Raw genomic sequence first — 23126 nt, 5'->3', positions numbered from 1 at the left:
CACATAACATCACACAACCTGCACTTGGGTGTTGAATGCTCATCTAGCTACGCTACTGCAGAACGAGACACGGTTCGATATCCCTGCCCGGACCACAAGCTGGGTCCCGGACCGCGTGGCTAGAGGCTTCTTTTACCTGACGTGGATCTTCATCGCCAGCAACACGAAAAACCCCGAGCCCCTCATGGGGCCCCGTTATATCGGCCTGGGCTGGGGCTGGCTCCGCCCTTCGCCCCGCCCACCTTCTAGATCTCTCGAGCTCTTTCCCGAAGGCTCCCCGAGAGCTCTTTCAGCGGCCCGCATCCACCTGTGGCCCCCGTCCAATATCATCCGGTCACATGTCGGCAGGTCAACCAGCGAATCATGCCCCAACGTAATCATGGCTGGCTGACACTCCCTCTCCCTCCCTCACCGGGAGCCCGCACTGCACACTGTACGTGGTGCCTCCGCACTGACCAGCGCTCACCCAAGCCCCGCTAGGGCTGGTATTACGCCCAGTAAGTGGGATACACATAATGCCAACACATTATCCAACGTGGCTTCGTAAGCCCGGCATCGCACAGTGACAATCACAGTCACAGCACATGTATTTCAATTCAGATAGTTATACCTGCATAATCCCACGCAATGGAATATTCAATTTGTAAGGGTGTCCAATGTCTAGTTACGCGAGAGTAACACACAGTCACACGGATCCTCTGTATAGCTTGAACAAACTGTTGGGGCAATTGCTGTTAGTGAGCACCTATGAAGGCGGGCACGGCACACGTAATCAAACGTGGATACATGCATTACAAAAATCTACAACTTATCCACAACAGGACACTGTCGAGTAAAACCTTTTTTTATCATTCTGTATCTTGTTACGGGTGAAATGGTCCCATAGCTAGTACAGTATGCATGTGTAGTGACATCGTGGGATGTCAACGTGCAGTGCCGGCCCTAGAGAGGCACGGCGTGCGGTGTAACGACATCGCGGATACCACGATGGTGTAGGTGTAGTACCGGCCCTAGAGGGGCCCGGTGAGTGCTGATTGATAGCGCTAGATGGCACCACGCTTTGCGTGCAGTGCCAACCCTACAGGACAGGATTTGTGAGTGCCGGCCGAAGGATAAGTTTACTCGAGGTCATGGCACTCTGGTTGACCCGGGAGGACACGTGACCAGTGAAGTCTATAAAGGCCCCAAGAGGGGGCCAGGGATTGCCACGTGATTGGGACCCAGATCCTTCCCGAGGATTCTGGAAGGTGGACGTGGCCAAGGGCGGAGCCGGCCACGCCACAGAAGAATATAAGCTGGGTCCCGAGAGGGACCAGGGTTGTTGTTCATCCTGGAAGAAACCTTCGTCTACGTTCTCCGTTCAACGAGTCTCCAACACGTGGACCCGGGCCGAAGCTGTTGGTCCTGGTCCGTAGTAGCAGTTACGTTGTAACTAGTGTAGTTAGCCTGGTGGTCACCACCTGACTAGCTACACCAGTCACGTGGTAACTAGTGTAGTTAGCCTGGTGGTCATTACCATAGGTTGTCATTCTGTTAATGGGAAAGTTACCCCGTGTGTTGGAACTGAATAAATGTGTTGCCTCCAAGTCTACGTCTGCGACTCAGTTGAAGCCATTACACATGCATACAATGCAAAACATCTGTAGAGTCTTGGACAGGGACAAGACAGCCAAAGCCATGCACAAAAACATTGCAATCAAGCACACGCGTAAATAAATGTGGTTCAAAAGTAGGATAAATAATGCAATGGATATTCAGTGAAATGTATCCAAGTTTTTATTATTTGAATTAGACGGGTAACTTGCCACATTTCGAAACAAGACTTTTTGTCTGGAGTGGCCACCACTGGTATCGAGTTGGGTGAGATTTTTGCTGTGTTTTTTCAGGAGTCTCCTGATTATCATATATTCAACAAAACATTAAGGACGTACACATTTTTATCCAATTAGCTTTCCAAAAAACAATCGGTTGGCTGCCGTACGTAGCCAACCGTGCCCGTTGGTTGGCTACATACGGTGCAGAAGAAGTTCAACATGCACACTTACAGAAAAAAAACTTTTATTTTAATAAATGGAAGTTGGAAGAAGACAAAAAAAAACATAGGTTGGAAACCTGATTAAAGGAATGTTCTATTGGTGGCTACACTTGGTACAATGCAAGCAAATCGTCGCCAAGTTTTGCACAACGTTTAGTCGCGTGAACATATTGGGGTTTGGGCAGTGGCGTGGCGGTTGGCGTTACTGCAATATGGACCCGGCGACACGGGTTCGATTCCTGTTCACGGCCAACACCAGTGACGATTATCTGGACCGGTCCCGGGCCTCTCCTAGGTCGACTCAGCCTCAAATGAGTACCCGGTGCGGTGTGTAAACATCGCCACTGGGTAGACAAAGGCGGTCGGGCGTGGTGCTGGCCACCCACCCCCTCGTGTACCGTTCTGGCCTTCATAGGTGCTCGCTAACAGCACTTGCCCCTACAGTCTGTTAAGGCTATACGGGGATCTTTGTCCTTGTTTTTTGTCATCCAGCAGTGGATGAATAAATGGCGGTGCGTTTCTTTATTATCGATCCGAATGCTTCAGGTTGGCTGCAGTGTAAACGTGACAATGACAGCCACCATCAACCGCGGTCCATTCACGAATAAAGACTTTGTCTCTCTCGATTCACAATAGACGCTTACACTTTTCACTTTCACTCCACAGTATCTCTTATTAAGCCGGGCACATGCTTGTAATTAGCTATGGAACGTACTGAGCTTTTTGGGGGAGTTTTGTCTCTGGATCATCCTCTGTTCGCTCCTCCCCGCTGATCTTTAACCAAGTTTATTATTGAACTAAGCTGGGATGGCCCCATGTTCCTGATGGCTGATTTAAGAATGAAGTTAGTCGCTGGTGATTATTAGTAGAGTGCATTTTTCCATCTAGTCGTGTTCCCCTCCTCCCATCTGTGCTGAACTGCCCAGGAATTTGATGGTGTAATCCGTCACTGGTGTATTGAAGTCTATTTATTTATTTAAGTTGAACAAGATTGCCTACATAGCACTCTCACTTTCCTGTAGGGTCGCGGTGATTCCCAACGTTTTGGGCCTGCGGACCGAAGTCAACCGTCAACATTCTTTTGTGTTTCAAAATAAAATCTTCTCCAAATCGTCCAAATCCGATAACAGTTTGGCACACCATCTGGTGGAGGGCAGGGCGGGGGGGGCGCAGGGGGGGGGGCGGCGGGGGGGTGGCAGCGGGGGGCTGCCCAGCCCCCACCGGCCTTGCGGAGGCCATCCAGTGGTTTGCAGACCCACCGGTTTGGAGCCCGTCTGCTCTTAGAGGTCTAAAAAGAGGTGCATAAATGAATCATTAACAACAACAAAAATGGATGCGTAAGCTCATGATGATATGTGCATCGAATCAGGTGTGTAAGAACTGGTGGGTTTTCTTTCCATATGCAGGTGGTGGATTCACAGTTGCTCTGTTGTCCACCACCCAATCAACTTGCAACGTTGGGCCAACGTTGGAATATGGTTGGAATCATTGAACAATTGTTGGCCCAACCTTCCATATTTACTGGGGAGTGGCTTGTCACATTCACCAAAATGTAGAATAAGTATATAGCTTATATAATCGAATTGAGATTCTTTAATATTCGTCATGGAATCGTGACGGTGGTGGTGGTGGGGGGGGGGGTGGAGGGGGTGATGAATCATTACAGCACCAGTGACTTCCCACGAATATTTTATAATAATAAATTAATTTAACTTAAATTATGTAAATGTTCAGTTTGAGGAACTGCCCACTGTCATGTTCACGAGACACGTCACTCCGACTCAAGAGTTATCATTGAGATAGATTTTGGAGTTCAAGGCTATCATCCACGTATTCGTCAATATCATCTAGTGAAGTGATTAGTGTCTGATTAAAGTGAATGCTAGATTTTAAGAATGTGCTCCTTCATCAGTGTCACTTCGCAAAAAACCTGGAAAATTGTGGTGCCTCTTCCACAATTAAGATTCGTTCCCTTTCACTGGTTTTACGTCAAGAAAGGCTTGGTTTTGCATGTAATCTCCGTGGCTTTGATTATGGCGCATTGCAATTAACGTTTATCATTGTGCTATTACCAAAAAGAGACCTGTACGTTTTAGTGGTGCCCTCACATGGCTCAAATAAAAGAAGCACAATTTGGATTTACAAACTATCTAAATATGACCGCATCTCAAAACATGCATTTGATACATTTCTACTTAATTGTATATCCAGACACAAATGTTTTAATGACACAATTTGGCGCTTATAGTTACGTGGCAGGCACGCTTGCACGTGTGGTCTTGTTTGCTGTTGTGAAGCGTTGTCAATGGGCTCCTGACATTTTTTATTACATTTTTTTCATCACGCAATCAAAATGAGCACCAGGCCCAAACGACCCAAATCGTCAGGTGGCCAACGACAAACCACGCCAAATAGGCAACACGTTGATTGAACTGAGCAAGGTTATGTAAGAGCTTTTGGGGAAAAGAGGCGGCGATGCAAGACAATTCTCAAGTCAAATCAGACGTGATGAGAGAGGCAGAAAGAGGATCGTGGTGACCTGCAGTGTGGTATGCATGAGACAAAGCAGTCCGGCGGATCGAGTTCATGTTTTTGTTTTTTGTTTTGTTGCGGTTGCACCCGATTCAAGAGCCGAATGGCTCACAGGGCTATACCTAATAAATGAACTTTGAACTTTGAACATGAGCACAGGAATCAATGAGTGACGTTCAGCTGAACAGTCGGTCATAATTATGATAATTTTGATTCATAGGGTGCTGTTAATCAATTTGATCTCAGAATACCAAGCATGTAAAGGTTAATAACTCAGTGAGAAGTAATGAGGGAGATAATTAATTAAAGGGACAAGATGGAGAACTAGAGAGAGACCCTTTTAAACAGATGGGGCTTCTGCCGAGACTTACAAGTCTGCATTGACTCCGAGTTTTTGAGCTCCGAGGAGGCAACACAGACACGAAATCTCGATCACTACAGATTCGGAGTCATCCAACGGCTTCGTCACAGTGAACGTATAAGTATGTTGAACTTCTTTCGCACCGCACGTAGCCAACCATACTAATCGGAAGTGCGGCGGGGAGGGGGGGTAAGGACTAAATACAAGAATCAGTTCAACATCTACACGTGATGATGACGATGGTGATGGTTTGGTTTCTCCCTGTTGCCAGGATCCGTGTGCAAGCCAACCTGCCTGATCCCACAGAGCGACTCCGTCTTGCTCCCTGAGAATGTCACCCTCCCGGAGAACGTCACCGCCCTGTCGCTGCCGTACTGGACACTCCCCACCAAAGTTGAGGTCAGTCCTTTCTTGAAGCCGCGCATGAGGATTTTCGTGCGGAGGACACCCACCCCAACCCTTTCCCGTTCTGATGACGTATGCATATGTTACGTGTACGCCATCAGTTGTTCTTCCCAATTCTACTCCGTTGACCCACGTGTGCTTCCGATTCTGCTCCGATGACGTTCGTACACGTTAAAGCCATGCGGGAGGGCGTGTGGCACAGTTTTGCGCCAGCTATCGCAGAGTGAGGTCGTGTCGCTACAGTTCTCTGCAATGTATTTATAAACAGTGGCGCTATGTCTCTCTAAATAAAATGAACACTGAACTTCTTGCGTGTTCCGAAATTGGGCGGTGGATGGGGACCCCACCCTGTAACTTGGAGACATCTCAGACACGGGAAAGGGTTAAATGCCTCAGCAGCTGAAAGCGCCTTGCATCACTCGCACCTCGTCTCAACAATCCCAGTGCCCTGCTGCTGCAGGTTTACGCGCTAGTCTTCCAGCGCGGGAGTTGCGATGTGGCTTTTCTCAATGAAGTACATTGTGAGAATTTTCATAAAATTTGGACGTGGATGCCAGTGCACACCTATAACCTCTTATCTGTGTGATCTCACGGGATGTTTAGGGTCCACTGCGAAACAAACGGTGCATATTCCTTCGGTCAGTAAAAACCACCATGATTAATCAGGGCGGTCCATGGGCTTGAAGCGCGAAAATCTGCAAACAAGCGGCAAATGCGCTGCTGCTGCTGAGCCATGTCACCTTGTGTTGACATTGCGAGGATGTTTTTTTTAGTCTGAGCAGCAGTGGCATTGCATTCTTGAAACCAAGCTTTCTTGATTTGTTTTATAGTTGTCTGTAGACAGCTGCAGCGTTGGTTTAAATCACGGCAGGCTGCTGTTATGTGTCGGCATGAAGGTGTATTTACGTTTTCGTTGCACGCCTGCATCTCTGTTATGAAGGGGAGGATAAATGGTTTTAAAACAGACAAAAAACACTCAAGTGGAGTTTTTTTACTTTTGTGACAACGTGCAACAGCAGTCGCTTTTACGATGCATCGAGTGATCCATTATTAATATCGATTCTAATATCAGAGGTAGCTCTGGGAAATCCGCTTTAGAGGGCCGTTCTCTCATCGGTACAATGTGAAAGAAGTTCAGCAGACACACAAGACCTGTTTAAAGCTGCGCGGTGGTAGTGGCAGCAATGGTGTCATTACCAGCAGGTGCAGAATGTAGCAAACAATATACATATGTAGTGACGCACTCGGAGACACGAGGAGAAAGAGGCACTGTATTCATTAACAGCCTTCACAAGTAGCAAGGGACAACTACAACTCTCAGTCAGGACAGCTGGCAGATTGCCGGACTGATGATGCCGAGAAGGTGAAGACGTTGACATAGACTTCAGCAGCCCGGCAGAATTCCACTCCACGCAACAGCCCCAAGCCTTCGCTGGGGGTCCCCTTTTATCCTCCCAGCGTGGCCTCGCTCCGTCCCGGCCATGCCCCCCTTCTAGAACATACTAGCGGGTTCCCGGGCTTACCTCACGTGCCCCCCACCCATCACATCCCCCCCCCCCTCTCTCTGACTTATTACGTAACCTGCTGACAGACAGGGCTGCTGCAACTGCAGATCCCCTTCTCTGCCAGCAACCCGCGCTATGCTACGTAGTGACCCATTCCATGTCACTACACACATATACAAATACATTAACGCCCCCTGCGCCCCCCCCCCTCGGGTCCCTCTAACTGTAGGCTCACAGTGATTGCATCACCTTTCCCTATTTAAGACCGAAAACAGGTTGACATATTGAGACTTCTTGAAATTCTGCCTGATGATGCCGGTTGCAATCGCCAGCGGAAACAACGTGCTCGATTGCAATACGTTGTGGGGTGTTTGCTCGCCCAACACGCAACCGGGCGGGGGGGCTGAAGCAGTGACAAATTGGCACGTTACGTTCGCGTGACAAACCTTACCGATCGTCCGCGTCGGGTAAATGTGGGTGCACGACACAAATTGCGGCATTTTACTCGACCCAAGCGCAAGGAGGTTTTTTTTTATTTTTTTATCACGAGTAGTAAATGATTCGATGCGGAAATGTTCTTGTCAATCGACAGGAGATCGTCTGCACGGGGAAGAAGGAGTGGCACCCCCCACCACATGCCATCTACTGCTTCCAAAATTGCGAGGTGAGAACCCGTTGTATGTACGTACGTACGTATGTTGAACTTCTTTCCTTTGCTCGCAACTCAAACACAAAACATCTTTAAGGGCCGAGCGTCCAAGTGGTGCCAGCCATTTCAAGTACAGTACGATACTCCGTTTTTAACCTTGCGCGTGAACTGAAGCAAAAATTTAAACAGCTTGAAATATATCGTTTGTGTGTGTATATATACATGTTGGTGGGGAGCGGTAGTGTAGTGGTTAGCGCACTGCGCTACCAACCCCGGCGACCCAAATTCGATTCCCGCTCACGGCCAACACCAGTGATGAGTATCTGAACTGGTCCTGTGCATTGTCTAGGTCGACTGGGCCTCAAATGAGTACCTGGTGCGGTGTGTAAACTTCAAAACTCGGGAGACAAAAGCGGCCGGGCATGGTGCTGGCCACCCACCCCCTCGTCTGCCGTTGTGGCCTTCATTGGTGCTCGCTAACAGCACCTGCCCCAACTGTCTGTTAAGACTATTCGGTGGATCTTTGTCTTTTTTTATAGAGGTTAAGGTGAAACCTTGCAATGTCTTGCTAACGCCACCACTGCTGGCAGAACAGCCTTCACTTTGGAGAGCCCCTCTAGAGGGTGTCTTGGCCTACTCTTCCATGCCGGCCAGGCGTCTTGTACGAGTTGGAAGTTGCCCCACATTTTATTCCGCAACACGTGGCCTCACCGTGCACCCATTCACACTGCTGGGATGGACAGAGTTGGGGGGGGGGAATTTAAGAAATTCGAACCAAAATTTCAGCTGTGCTAACCATTGCAACATGGAGCATATTATATATATATCTATAGTGATAATAAAATAGCACTTGCTGCGTCTGGCTTTCATTAACAACATAATGTGTGTAGGCTTGTCAGATAGGTTACTGCACTTTGATCATCCGAATTAGGCTACGGGGAGTCCCACCGTTGGATTTTTAATGTCATAAATTAGCTTCACTTTCCATGCCCAAGGATACTCATCTCAAGTCACGATCTGTGGTTTAATCTTCACGCGTCGATCGATCGGTTGAATATTTTTTTTATGGTCCGTTAAATAAAATAAAGTCTGCTGACATGGCTCACAGATACAGATGCCTCGAAATTATTACATTGTGGCCACAATTGGAATTTTGTAATGTAAAACACAGTCCAAAATTACATTTCAATAAGAATTCCGTTTGCTCATGTGTTTTGCATTACCGATGACAATATAAAATTATTTCTGATTGGCCCAAGTAATCGTATCACTTATTTGATTTTTCCCATGGATTAAATCTTACTGTCATTGTATACCCGCTCACAATCTCAAAGTGTGTGAGTTTGAATCAGTAGTGACGAAGCAATCACAACGCAGTTTTTTTTACGTTTTCACTTCATCATCATCATCATCAGCCATGATCAATTCATTGCTGGATGAAGGCTTCCCCAAGCAGCCATCACCTCTCATGATCTTGCGATTTAATGATCCACCAGCAAATGCACATGAACCATATCTGATTGTTTATGCAGTTACATTTTAACAGTCTAGTTCTGGGCACAATTCCTAAATAATCCAGGATATTTTGCAACAATACTTCTTTGAAATTCGTTTCATTTAAACGTTTCTTAACTTTTAACGCGTGAATGTGTTTTTTTTTCAATCTCTACAATTCTTGCGCCATCCTCTCCTGAATGATATTGGGGTTGGAGGGGGGTGGCGGTGGGGGGGGGTTCAGGATTTGAGAAATTTTGCGCCATCGTTTCAACTACCGCGCCGGGAGATTGAATCGAACCGACCGACCCTCTGGATCGCAAGCCCAGTTGTGCCAACCATTTCACCACAGTGGCAGCATCTTAATCATGGATGACACCTTTATGGACGCCCTTTATACGAACGCATGCTTGGTGGGGTGTTTGCATTTGTGGACGTGCCCAGTTGCTGCCACATATGAGATATGTGTTTGAACCAGACTTCCCTTTCCAGCTGGGCTTTTTTACAAAGTCAACAGAAAATCCAGAACTAATTTTTTTCCTCTCCTGCAAAGGCTGGGCTAGATTGAGGTTACAGCGGCTTGCCCAAGAGAAAGAAATAAAACCTGGAGCGAAGAAAAAAAACCCGTCGTTAATTCTTTAAACAACGCGTTTTAATTAAAGCAGATTTGCAGTACAAAGACACATTCTGCAGGTGGTTATAAGTAGTTATAAGCAATCTGTTGTGTGTGTGCCTGGGCAGTAGCTGTGGTATAAATTAAACGCAGAAACCAACAAAACTATTATCATCAAAGGCATCTGGCCAGCATGGATGAGGCCAGAAACCATTGAGAGGGGCTCTGTCGGCCCTCCCTCAATTTGAGGCCCTTCTGCCAGTTGTGGCATTTGCAAATAATTACAGGTGCTCAGCTTTACCTTTCTTGCAATAAAATTAAAAGCTTTAGAGGGTGTATAATAAGCAATACTCATCGCGATACATTTGGTGTACTTAGACGTTAAGAGGTGTAACGTCAATCAATATTGATCGCTAAGCTCACAATGCAACCCATCGAAAGCGTGCGTGGAACCATCGCTGTTTTTCTATTCGTATATGTGTTCACATGTCCCCCGCAGCCACTAGAGGCCGCTATATTCACCACTATTTTTTATATTCGATTGTTGAGCCAAACCATGACCCTGAATCACCTAGATAGGTTCAAAGAAAATAAGAAAAAACTACGACGTTTCGATCGCAACACAAGCGTTCGTCATCAGGAAGAGGGGGTTAGCTTCTAAAGGAAACTGTTTATAAAGGTTTGAAATGGGCGTAGCCCAAATGTCAGCAGCCAATGTGAGTGTGAGTGGTGGGCAGCGACCGTGACGGTGGTGGGTTTTCCACCAATCAAAGGGCTGCCCAGTAAAAATTTGCATCATTGGAACCTCATTTGCCAGTAGAAAAATATGATAAATGTTTTTTTACCCTTTAATCTGGCAACAAAACTGACACCTTTTTTACAAGGAGTCATGTTTGCATAGACCACAATACCTGCAGTCGTAATGCAAACAAAAAAAACCTAACTCTGATAATGTATGCACTGTCCTTGAAGTTGATTGGTCCACACCCGAGACAGCTTTCCTTAGAGCCTAGTCTCACATGGTGTTGGAAAAACACCATGTGTAATAAGTATAACCCGTAAAAAAAAGTTTTTCACTATAAATCCTTTATATGCATGGTGGCTAGAGTCATCTCGTCCTCTGGCTTGAGATGGCTGCCACCTATGGGTCAGATGATTGTCTGCCAGTATTAAGCAATTGGTAATTAAATATTTAATTTGTTTTCCCTTAACAGTGTAAAATTTTGGAAACATTTTGTCACGAACATTAATTGTCTCGCACAACGAGTCTGTGTGCAAAATATCAGCTCGATTGGATCACGGGAAGTGGGTTAAAAAACGACCGAAAGATTTGCACGGTCGCAAGCAAGCAAGCACGCAAGCACGCAAGCAAGCAAGCGAACTTAATATAAAGGATTTAAAAAGGTGTCAGTTTTGTTGCCAGATAAAAGGGTAAAAAAACAATTATCAAAAATGAGCATGTTAATGTGAAATCGTTGAGCGGCCTCCACAGCCAGCGCCCTGAGGTGGCTATGTTAATGTGAGAGATGAGCATGTTAATGGGAGATCGCAGAGTAGCAACCTCGAGCTTGGTGAGCGAGGTGGCTGTGTTAGTGTGAGACATTTTACCGTGGAGGCCGCTCAACGATCTTACATTAACGTGCACATTTTTACTGGGCAGACCTTTGATTGGTGGAAAAGCTCACCACTCGCATTACCATTGGCTGCTGACATTTGGGCTACGCCCATTTCAAACCTTTGTAAACAGTTTCCCTATAGAAGCTAACCCCCTCTTCCTGATAAAGAAACGCTTGTGTTGCGATCGAAACGTCGTTTTTTTATTTTCTTTAAACCTATCTTCGTAACTTTGCCGAAAGACCCAGGGAATATGAATTCCTGCAGTCACGAAAGCTTTAAGTCAAGATTCATGACCCTGAATTGCAATACCCTCTAAACTGCATACGAATCTGGAATTTACATCTTCATTTTTCTTTTATCTTTCGATCTCTTTTTCCTGTTTTGTACCATCATTTCCCACTTCATTTTATTTATGCCTTTTGTGCACCACTCTGAGGTGCAGTCACATTTAAGCGCTCAATAAATGTAAATCCTTTCGTGTGAGTAAAATTCCACGCGCACTTTTGAATGCACGATGGAATATGGCTGGAAAAGTTCCACCGAATAAATGTTTAAGCTCGTTATTTCTTTACTCTGCTGTAGCAGATCTTCAAGTTTTAATCCATGATCAAATCACCCCCAACGTGCCCGAACATGTCTAGATATCATATATATAATACATATAAATAGAAATACGTTGATTTTCTCCACATACAATTCAATGCATGTGTCATGAATTTAAGAATCAACATTATTTGATGAACTCGCGTTATTTTTCCACTCCATCCAGAGACTCAGGGTGGCTCTGCTGAAAAACTAAAGAGCATCCATATCATGATTATCATTCTTAATTTTGATGTGGGCTGTGTTGTGCACTTGTGTGGTGTTTAGTTATGGGTCGGAGATGGGTACTGTGATCCGATGAACAACAACGCCTACTGCCACTACGACGGAGGGGATTGTTGCGATTCCACATCCACCTCCAAACAGGTGACCAAGTCACACGCCCATGCTGCACTCGAATACATTATAAGGTCGCACTCTGTACACACAAACGCTTGCCACAAATGAACCACAATAACTTGCTGATCTCATCAAGGAGCATCAACCATCACGCAAACTGCGGTCTTTTTTGGGACACCGTAGCAAAGGGGTTTTGGAAGACAGTCCTTGTCGGTAAATATTGGAGGAGAGGTTTTGAGAGGTTAAAGTAGAAACAGGAGAGAAGTGTCCCGGGGTCACTGGGATAGTTATGGAGGGCGCTTAAGAAGGATGGAGTGGATGATGGTGTTGAAAGCACCAAGGAGAACTCGAAGCGAGAAGGACGCACGTCTGAGGGGAGAAGAACCTGATTTAGCACACGTAGGGGGGAGCGGGGATTCAGCGGTGTGGCCTTGGTGGAAGCCAGATTGATGACGGATCACGAAGACCATGGCTGGAGGTGCGTTTAAGAGGGGTGCGCGGCGATCACTTTTGAAGCCGCTGCCCACAGAACCGGAGCTTTGAGGTAGCAGGGAAGGTCACGTGGATGTTGAGGTTCGCCGTGATTTTTTTTTTATTCTCAGGATGGGATTGACAGCAGCAGTGTCGAGGCAGATCTAGAAAATTCTCAAGAAGGTTGGGGAGGGGGGGAAGGAGGCAGGGAGTCTTGAAATTTCAAGCTCTTAAAATAGGGCCTTGCATTGCTCAATAAGCATTCAGTGTATTGTCTCTTGTGAATATCAATAAAATACACATTTTTGGGATCTCTAGCGGGATGGGTAGTGGGGTGAGGGGGGGGCCATCACCGCCATCCCCCCACCCTTTTGGATCCACCACTGGCTGAGGGGCATTAATGAAGCTTGTGATGTAAAGGGCGAGAGTGGATAGGCAGTGATGGATGGGTTTGGCAGGCAGAGGATCAATGACGGAAGGAGTTAGGCTGGGAATGATGGTCGGGGTGTCATTTGGGGTGACTGGGCATGCATGTCAAGGGCAGGTGGTGGGGGGAGTAGAAGGCGAGGCAATAGACGGGCAGAGTCAGACACCAGAATGCCATTCCAATTTTTTTTTACAACTTTTCAGAGAAATAGGAGGCGAGTTATTCACATTTGGCAACTGACGCAGACGCAGGAATGAGTTTACAGTACTGTGCTGAAGAGTGGTATCAGAATTTATTCTGGGCTTCCCTAGGGAAACTCAGCCTTAAATTGGTATATTGTGCAATATGTAAACATCAGCGCTGGGGAGACAAAGGCGGTTTGACGTGGTACAGGCAACACCATCCCCTTGTGCGCCGTGCCAGCCTTAATAGGTGATCACCATCGGCAATTGTTCAAACACTCGTAGCAGGAGATCTTCGTCTTCGTGTATAGGTTCTGCAGTGGCACTCACCACTGCTACAATTTCAGTGACCTGAGTTTCATTTGCGGCCATGTGTAGCTAAATTACTTGGTATACGGATATGGTTTGGGCCTCATCCTAAACGTGTAGAGTCGTAACTGGTATTTTATTTTTGCTCCAGCACAGCGGAGGTAGAGGCGAGCAGTCACGAGGTGCGTACTACGGACGGGAAAGACTCGCAATTCGATTCAATGGTCCATTCTGTAATCTTTGGTTCTTTCGGTAAAGTCACGTAGGTATGCAAATAATAGATCACGACGTTTCGATCGCAACACAAGCAATCGCCATCAGGTGGGACAACCACGGCAATAAAAAAAACTGCTCATGACGATTGCTTGTGTTGCGATCGAAACGTCGTGATCTATTATTTTTCTACCTACGTGACTTTACCGAAAGAACCAAAGAGTATGGATTCCTGCAGTCACGAAAACTTCAAATCAAGATTGGTCCATTCTACTTTAACTTCTGCAGTCAATCGTCGTGTGCCTCTCGTTGGTGCTGGGCGATGTCAACCATAAGATACAGCGCCTACGTGTGTAGACTTTTTGGCAGTCCCCAGGGGCGTGCCACCGTTTCCACAGACCTCAACTTTCAATTATTTACCCAATCAGCCGAGGTATATCAAACACTGCCATCAAGTTCAACGCAACACCGCCAGATCTTGACACAGTCAACTGTCGCCGCCCCGAACACGTGCCGATTCCCTGACCGTCCGGGTCAGAGCAGGACAGCTGGCATCTCCATCCCCGATGCTGTCGATATTTTTTTTTATTAAATCCGCATTGTTATATACCACACACTGGTCAGCAATGTGAAGAAAATTGGGAACACGTAAGTGCTGCCCCCATTGTCTGTCCGCAGCGCAGCCTCCCATAAACTACACATTATCTGAGCAAATACGTGAAAACGTAATTGACTTGCGCACGCGCCTGATTCGAAGCCAGTGTCGATAATCAGGGCCACCACCCAGAAGTTCCTGTTGGCCCATGGCAGAATTCCACGGGCGGCCTCCTTAAACGATAGCAACAGCAACAGGGCAGGCCTGTCGCGGGGTTCTCTTCCGCGCGATGCCTGGGGGCAACCGGCCCCTTTTGCAACTCCCCTGCCAACATGCTAGGAATCGCTATTAATCGATGAATCGGTGCGTTGTTCTACCCCCTGCTTCATACCCCCCACCCCCCATGCTCTGGTAAGCCTTAATAAGTGCTTGTTAACTGCACTTGGCTCAACACTCCATGAGGCTAAGTGGTGGTGGTGGGGGGGGAGCAAGGGGTTGTCTTTCTCTAAAATGCGTTGCACACATCTTAATCTCCTTTTGATCGTCGCGTCCCCACTGTGGAAAAGCCGTCACAACGCACAAAACTTGTTCCTTGTGGCGGGGGGGGGGGGGGGGGGAATAACTGACCATTACAAACACTTACGGATTAAGTGATCTTTAATAGGGCTCGGATTCATATTATCCGAACATCTGGTTGTGTTTCTGTGTTCTACCTACTGGTGCATGCGAACGTAAGAGGCCTTTCTCACACGGGGATTTCGCAACGCAAGGGGACTGATTGCCCTGAATTGCTGCCAGCCCGCGGTGAATCCAAGCAACAGTTAAAACTCATTTTTGCTTTGGCAATAAAAAAAAATAACATTTTGGGAAATTGTTTCCCCCGCCACCCCCTAAAGGGACCCAGTAAAGTGCACGGGCATTATTATAATTCATACACAATAAAACGTACAGTGTATTAAAGCGGCCGCAGCTAGAGCAGCAGCAGCAGCATCTGTCGCAAAAAAACTACTCGTTGCTGGGATTGTTCTGCGCATTAGCCCGCATTCCACATTGGCTAGTTTTGTAGTCATGTGTGGACCAGGTGTCAGTCAACGCTGTGCAAGCGTGATGAAGCAACATGCAAACAGGGTGGCAGCACATTGCAAACAAATTGAAAGTTATAGGTTTAAAAAGTTAAAGGTGCCATTACGTGTTTGTGCTATGAACGTATCCATTGATGCCCTGGACACCCTTGTAAAGTAGATGTTTCATCACAAGTATTCCCTTTCCCAGTAAAACAGTGGGTAATTGAAGAGATGGGGACATTTATTCGCTGCGATTATATGCCCGAAGAGAAGAAATTAGTCTGCGGTCTGAATATCAATCGTGAAGTCAGTGCAAAGAGTCATCGGTAAGCTGGGGTTGACACTTTAATACAAAATCGTAATAAAATAATTCTCACGACGTTTCGGCCACAACGCAAGCAGCCGTCCTCAGGTGAAGAACAGGTCTGTCGTGACTTTACCCAAAGAACCAAGAAGATGAATCCCTGCAGTCACGAAAGCTTTAAATCGAAATTTAAAATCGTAATACTTTTCACCATCCTACTAATGGCTTGCCATGTTATGGCGCTCTGGAAGTTGTGATTATTATTTTTATGCAAAAGCAAATGAGGCGCAAATTTGGCAAATGTTGGACCATGATGCTGGTGCACAATGACCTTCTCGTTTTCAACGGCATTGCGGATTTTTTGTTTTAACATCTGCTGTTGATGCAATCAGCACGTCATTTATGGTGAACGCACGCGCAGTATTAACCGGGGTAGCTTTGCCGGATTCCAACCGCAGCATTTGTGCAATGAGCGACGACCACGCCAAGTCTCACCGCCCTTTGTTCTGGCACCTCAACGTACCGCATGGGGGAGTGGGTGGGGAGGGTGGGGGGGAAATGCGGTGTAAGTAATAAATGATGATGAAGTTAGTAGGGGCGATTTTTTTTTATAACTGATGCACCGGTGAACAGAACATAGAGGAGGAATATGATCAGCACAATCCCATCTCCGTTACGTGCTTGGGTGAGTTTAGGCACAGGAGTCAGAATCACATTAAGGAATAGAGCGAATGTGCCGGACAGAAGAACGTTTTAAACAGTGCGTACTATCTGCTGTGACACATGGCTCAGGAATACGGTCATTAGCAATAGCACAAGAATGTGACAAAAAGTGAATAGCTGCGCAGAGTAGCTTGGAAAGATGAATGCCTTGGAATGGCATTGAGCGATGGATTGAGGAACGCATGGATTAGAGAACATACACACATGTTAATGACATCATCATTCAGGCTATACAAATTACATAAGTGGGCTTGTATGTATGTTGAACTTCTTTCGCACCATACGTACCCGACCGTGCTAGTTGGAGGTGCGGGGGGGCGGGGGGACAAACTAAAACACTATAAGAAGTTCTAAAGAAATTCGTTTTCGATTGAGCGGTGGCTTGGGGAGGGTTGCATCCAGCAGTGGATTGACCATGGTCTAATAATAATGATGCGAGGGCTTCGATGACAATCTTGCCATCATTCGAGCAACAGGGTGATACTGCAGTTACATTTGTGTCACTCGGCAAGAAAGGGCCCTGAGTTCGATTCCCGACGTTTTTCTCCGTGGAGTTTGTAACTTATATCTCCCCCTTGTGCTGCACGGGTTCCGTCCGGGTTCTCTAAGAAAGACCTACAACTTCAGGATACCCTCCCGACAAAAAATCATTGAGACTCGTTAAGGCTTTTCCTGCGTAAACAAATGTGATAACAAACAATAAATATAATCGAGGTGGTGTGTGTCTGTGTGTGTGGGAGGGCCCACAGTAGATTTGGAGCTGGAAATCATTGCAAATACGTTGACATTTCAATTTGTGATGTAGCTAAATTTAAAGATAGAGTCTTGTCAATGCAACTGCAGTTAGGTGCTAGGTAAATAAAATGCGTATGGTAATTGTATTAAACTAAATATTTACAACCGTTTGTGTGTCTCCCCCCCCCCACTTCACCATGTTGGTGAACGTTGGCTAGTGGAGGGGGGACGGGACGGTGGTTCAGACATTGCTCGTCGCTGATGTTTCAGCTGTGGACATCACCAGTTTCATATGCCGGTGCACTCGCTCCTTCGCCACCGCCGTGTGCACACTGTGTGCATGGTGCATTTGCCTTTTAATTATTCGCACGTGAAAAGAGGGACAGTGGCAAGTCGATGCGACTGCCGCTGAGTTATCCGTTTTGTAAATCTTGAACAGAAGCGGTTCTCACTGGGCCGAGGAGTTGGTGTCCGTTGCGACAGCGGGCAGGGCAAAATGAAAATGCTTCCCAATCCCAATCCTTGTTTTATGTGTAACATCAACGTCGCCTCTTTTGGTTGATGGTGTCGTGGCGAACGGTATTGTTGCATTGTGCGAGAAGTGGCAACGAACAGATTGCACGCACGCACTACACATTTTCAGCGACAAATTAAGGCTGCACGCGTGTCTGCGTTTGGGCTCAGGCGGATTCAGACGGAGCAGAAGGAATTTCCTTTTTCTTTTTAAAAAAGGCACTAAGGAGAGAGGCGGCGTACTTACTGTACTTTGTGAAAAATGTAGAGCCTGTCAACTTGCTGATTCATTTCTGCCCAGAATGACCTGGCAATGGGTTTGCAACACATACACACACTCCCTTTCCTGCAGCCTCTCGCTAGCCGTTACCAAACCCTCGCCTTAACGCCGTGGCCAAAGGAAGGAAAGACATGAATACGCCTTAATTCTAGATTTGAAGTTTTCGTGACTGTAAGGATTCATACTCTTAGTTTTTTGGGTAAAGTGACGTAGGTAAAACTCTTTTTTTAATAAAAATAAAATAATAAAAATCACGACGTTTCGGAGGCAACACAAGTCTCCGTCATCAGGTGGGACCGTCACAGCCAGATTTGCTGTATCAAGTGAGGCTCACTTGATACAGCAAATCTGAGCCTCACTTGATACAGCAAATCTGGCTGTGACAATCCCACCTGATGACGGAGACTTGTGTTGCCTCCGAAACGTCGTGATTTTAATTATTTTATTTTTATTAATTTAATTAAATTTTTTTACTTACGTGACTTTACCGAAAAAACTAAGAGTATGAATACGCCTTGCTGTGTGTTGCCCAATCGCTGAGCAACAGGTGGGCTTAAATCTGGCCAGTCGCTGAAATGTTACAAGAGGGCCTTCCTTCGGTGCTCGCGAATGGACCTGGCCGAACATTACAATATAGGACTGCAGAGCTTGGGCAAATGTTTCCGGCCGGTTTTGTTTGCCTTGTTCGCTCGCCTGTGGTTTTGCCCAATGTGTGTGTATATATATATTAGTTTACTACTCCCAGGTGATGTGTTACGAACGTTTGATGTGATTTGAAATGATTTAGCAGAGCAAATTACAGTTGCCTTTTAAAATTATCTCCTCGTAGATCACATTATTATTATTCTTAAAATGCTAATATGAGAGGGGAAAAAATGATTACAATTTATTTAAGTGTAAATATACTGGCATAACATATTCATAATACAAAAACTAAGCTCTCGGTGCTCTCGGTAGGCCTTAAAAGTTACCACGGATTTGGAAATTAATTGTGTCAGCGGCGAGCGTCTGACAGAATTATATATTATAAAAAAAATCCTTCCAGCCCTCATTGGAAAAGTCGTAAAATGTATATTCATCTGTTGGGATTGGCTGGTCCAAGATAAATGTTTGGAGTGGCCTTGTGCCGCAGATAGAATGTCCACGTTTTGGTGAGTTAAGAGCACACCATGATGGGCAGTAGCGTCTCGCAGCAGAGGAACACGGTCTTTTGGAAGGTAACGTAGGCAATAAGAACCCCCATTGTTGCCAAAAATGGTCTGTGTTCTCACGGCAGAGAAATACATCAAGCGGCAGAGCCTAATGACAAGTGACAAATGAAAAGAATCAGAATAATGCAGCGCCGCTACTTGCCAAGAACGCAGCACTGCCAATGGCCTATTATGAGTTCTATTGTTGAAACAAAGTTTATTTATTTTATGGAGTACATTACACGTTTCTGGACACATTTGACTGCTTGTAAACGTCTGGTCCACGACACAGACCCCTATTTTTGAAAGACCAGTGATTTGTCCTGCTCGGTTTTTATATTCCTTCTTTTCTGCACAAATGTAAGTGAGGAGGGTTGCTTTACTGTGGAGTTATAAAGCCATATATGCATACACTAAGCCACTTCGTCACATGCGCATATGCGAGAATTGAAAACATTACACCTTTGGAAAGTGTTTTTTTTTAATACGAATTATCCATAGATCTACTTAGCCAATCCACTGCTGGATGAAGGCCTGCTCAAGCTGTCTCAGTCTTGGGGGCTGTTTGACCACACGTTTGAGCATGCAGGTTGGAGATTGGGGGAAGGAATGTGTCATGCCAGAGTTGGTTCTGCTATCACTGAATCAGAATCTTTCTTTCGACTGGAGGAATCCGATGAGCTATGAAGCTCTTTTTCATGGCCGGCAATCAAACTCAGGCCTCCAGGTTCACCGGCAAAGTGCACGAACCATTGCACCACCCGGAGCCACCGTTAATCTGTCCTTTATTTCCAGCAGCCCCAAAAGTGCAACTCAAAAGAGCACTTGGAACTCGAGGGCATATTATATAACGTAACAATAAATAAATAGTTATATCAATAAATAGAAAAATAATAATTAACATCACTCAACAAAACGTTTTGGAGTGCAGGTTTTTTTTGCCTGAGGGGACCCCCCCCCCCCTCCTACGCAGCTGTACCTCTGCTGCATATGCAGATCGACTGTAGATGCAGCTCTTCGTTGGCCTGATGAAGATGTCGATGTCATTGCTGGGGAAGGTCAAAAATGGTATCGCTTTTGCAAGAGTGAAGCTGCACTGAACACTTGCGAATGCCGTGTGGCGTGCCAAAACCTGACATTGCGGGTGGGAACATATAAACACGTGCATCAAGCCCAATGGCAAGCACATGTGTAAAAAAAATACTAAATCGGACATTTGCCCCATTTAATTTGCTATTCACAGGAATTGAAATATGCACAACTGACTGAATTGTTTGGAGAAAGGTTTAATAATAATAATAATAGGTGCAAATGCAACAACGAAAACAAAGGCCCCTGATTGTGCGTGCGCGTGCGTGTGTGCACGCGAGTGTGTTTGCGCGTGTGTGCGGGTGTTCATGCGTGGGCGAGTGTGAGTGTGCGCATGCGTGCGTGAGCTGGTTAAGGTGTTGTTGGGGGAACGGTGGCGTCGCGGTTAGCGCGCGCTACGCTGCGAACCCGGTGACCCGAGTTCGATTCCCATTCACGGCCAACACCAATCGGTCCTTGGCCTCCACTAGATCGACTCGACCTCAAATGAGTAACTGGTACGGTGTGTGAACATCGCCACTAGGGAGACAAAGGCGGCCGGGCGTGTGGTGCTGGTCACCCACCCACCGCCCTCGTGTGCCGTGCTAACAGCACTTGCCCCAACAGTCTGTTGAGGCTAGACGGGGGACCTTTGTCTTTGTTGTAGCGAGTCTGGCAAACCTCTGTGAGACCCCAACAAGTTCCCCAAGGTTGCTCCAATTTCAGGTCGTCGCCTCAGGCCCCAAAAAAAACAAGGTACAAATATGTACGACGAGGCCACGCAAAACACCCATTTTTTGTGTGTGTGTGTGAACTGATCATAATTGGGACAGGCTGGGGAAAAGGTTGCAAGCTTGCGGAGAGCGAATTAGCTGTGGTTTTGTTGTTTAGATGCCTGACGCTCGCAGCTCAGATGTCGGGGGGGCGGGGGGGGGGTGTGTGCAACATTTTTTTTCCTTAATCCCGACATTAGCACTGACCGCTCTGGAGGGTCGGAGCGACGGGTGAGTGACGTTCGCGCGTGTGGGCGCTGCGGTGCTGGCACGCAGGTTAGCGCAAGCTCGTAACACATGGAAGTGGTTTTAATTCGTGTGAGTACATTTTATTGCAAAACAGTGTTAAGATGTTTCTTCACTTACATTTTTTTTCATCAAGTGCTAGATGTGTCTGCAGGCAAAAAGGAACTGATGTTTTCGTCAGTCATTATTTTTCTTCTGCACCCCCCTCTCCCTCTCGTCTTCCTCTCTGCCGCCAAACTCGAAGGGTTCTTTCTTTTCACCCTGCCACAGTGCCACAGGACACAGAGCAACACACATGCACAACACCTGCGCAAAGCCTTCGCCACTCGCTGAAATAAATTATTTCGTTGGTTTCGGCCCAAAAAACCCAGGCTTAATTACACTTTGGCTTCCGCCGCACACACAACATACAAAATGAACTTATAACCTTTGTAATGTCAGCCTTTTGCCAAATAAGGTAAAGTCTGAACACGACCCCTTTAATATTTCTCACATATGCAGTGTAATGCAATATATATTAAAACGATGGTTGCATATCAGAAAAATATTTGAGTTTTTTTTTGTTTACACGCAAGCAGAGTGGGAGAAAAAGTGGTATGAGAAGAATTTGCTGGGAATGTGTTCGCAGACCATTCGTTGTTTAGGGAAAGAAAAAATCCTCTTTCCCGAAAGTGATCTTCGAATGCGAGGTTGCAAAAAAAAAAAAATTGACGTAGATCAAGAAGATTTCGATGTCTCGAAAAGGTTTCATCATTTCCCTTGATATCCAGAAACAGAAGAGCGCACACGCGCGTCCACAGCTTCAACGGCTGTTGGATTTACTCGCAAAACGTATTGTGAAACTGAATACCTTTACACATATGGTAAGCAAACTGAACACACATGCATAGGATGCAAAATTCTATAGAAAAAATATTTTGGCAGTAAAGCCGGTGTTTGCAGTACTTTAGACTCCGCTTTATGCAAGTAAAGTTGTGCAATTTAAATTATTTTTTTGGGTACGGCGGCGTGGAGGAGGAGGAAGGGGGGGTGGCGGAGATCGCACAGAGAGCCTGATACTGCCGATGTCTGGCCTGGTTTGTAATCAATCAACAACACAATGAAACAAAAATTCCAATGCAGTGCCTTGCTTCACTCTTTCTGCAGGGCCCCAACTTTCTCCTCTTCTGCACCCCCCCCCCCCTCCAGCCGTCACCGTCCCCCCCCAGTTCCCCATCGCTTGCACGCTCGCCTGCCCGTGTGCATGCGCGCCCCGCTCGTTGCGTGCAGCAGATGAAACGCGTTACAATTTTTACCGCCGTTTCGGGTCAGGAAAAGGAGGGCAGGCAGGGGCTGGTGGTGGTAAAAAATACCTCGCGTTTACACTGGGGCACCCAGCAGGGGGGGAGGGAGAGGAGGAATTGTTGAGCTCGCTTCTATTCGTGCACACTTCTCCCATTCTCTTCCTCGCGTCGCCTCTCTCAACAGAATCACGATCTTTATTCATGCCGGAGGAAATCCGAAGAAGAGAAACGAGGGCTCTTTCCACGCAGATGTACATTCAGGGGGTGGGATGGAGGGGGTGGGGGGTCATAAATTTGCGACAACAAAGAGTGCGTGAACACGATAGGAGTGCAGAGTATAGGAAAGGTAAGCGAATCTCGAAAACATTACCAGGTAAGGTCCGCTGGGCTGTTTAGCTTCTTTTACAGAAGCAACCTGGCCACAAATGATAGCTCAACGATGGCGGCGTATCACGTGGAAAAGCAGACCGATACTAATCGAAGTAATCTAAATGTGTGTTTCTAAATGTCAAATGAACACTGCTTCCCCACGACCCACCACCCCCCGGCACCCACCCCGCAGTTTATTGGGAATTCCCGTCGTATTCGTTAAATGTT

At 46.4% G+C, this 23126-nt stretch overlaps 1 protein-coding gene across 1 annotated transcript in view; it reads left to right on the top strand.

The window, feature by feature from the left end:
• Window positions 1–23126, top strand: part of LOC133341666 (pappalysin-1-like) — a 168833-nt gene that overhangs the window by 133506 nt on the left and 12201 nt on the right. The window contains exons 22-24 of the mRNA XM_061550258.1: window positions 5200–5327; window positions 7431–7502; window positions 12082–12180. Of these exons, the coding sequence (XP_061406242.1) occupies window positions 5200–5327; window positions 7431–7502; window positions 12082–12180 (299 nt within the window). The remainder of the gene's footprint in view (window positions 1–5199; window positions 5328–7430; window positions 7503–12081; window positions 12181–23126) is intronic.

Source organism: Lethenteron reissneri, chromosome 12 (genome assembly GCF_015708825.2).
Source record: "Lethenteron reissneri isolate LAM-NWPU_2019-01 chromosome 12, ASM1570882v1, whole genome shotgun sequence".
Taxonomy (NCBI): domain Eukaryota; kingdom Metazoa; phylum Chordata; class Hyperoartia; order Petromyzontiformes; family Petromyzontidae; genus Lethenteron; species Lethenteron reissneri.
This window is presented reverse-complemented; position numbering and strand designations above follow the sequence as displayed.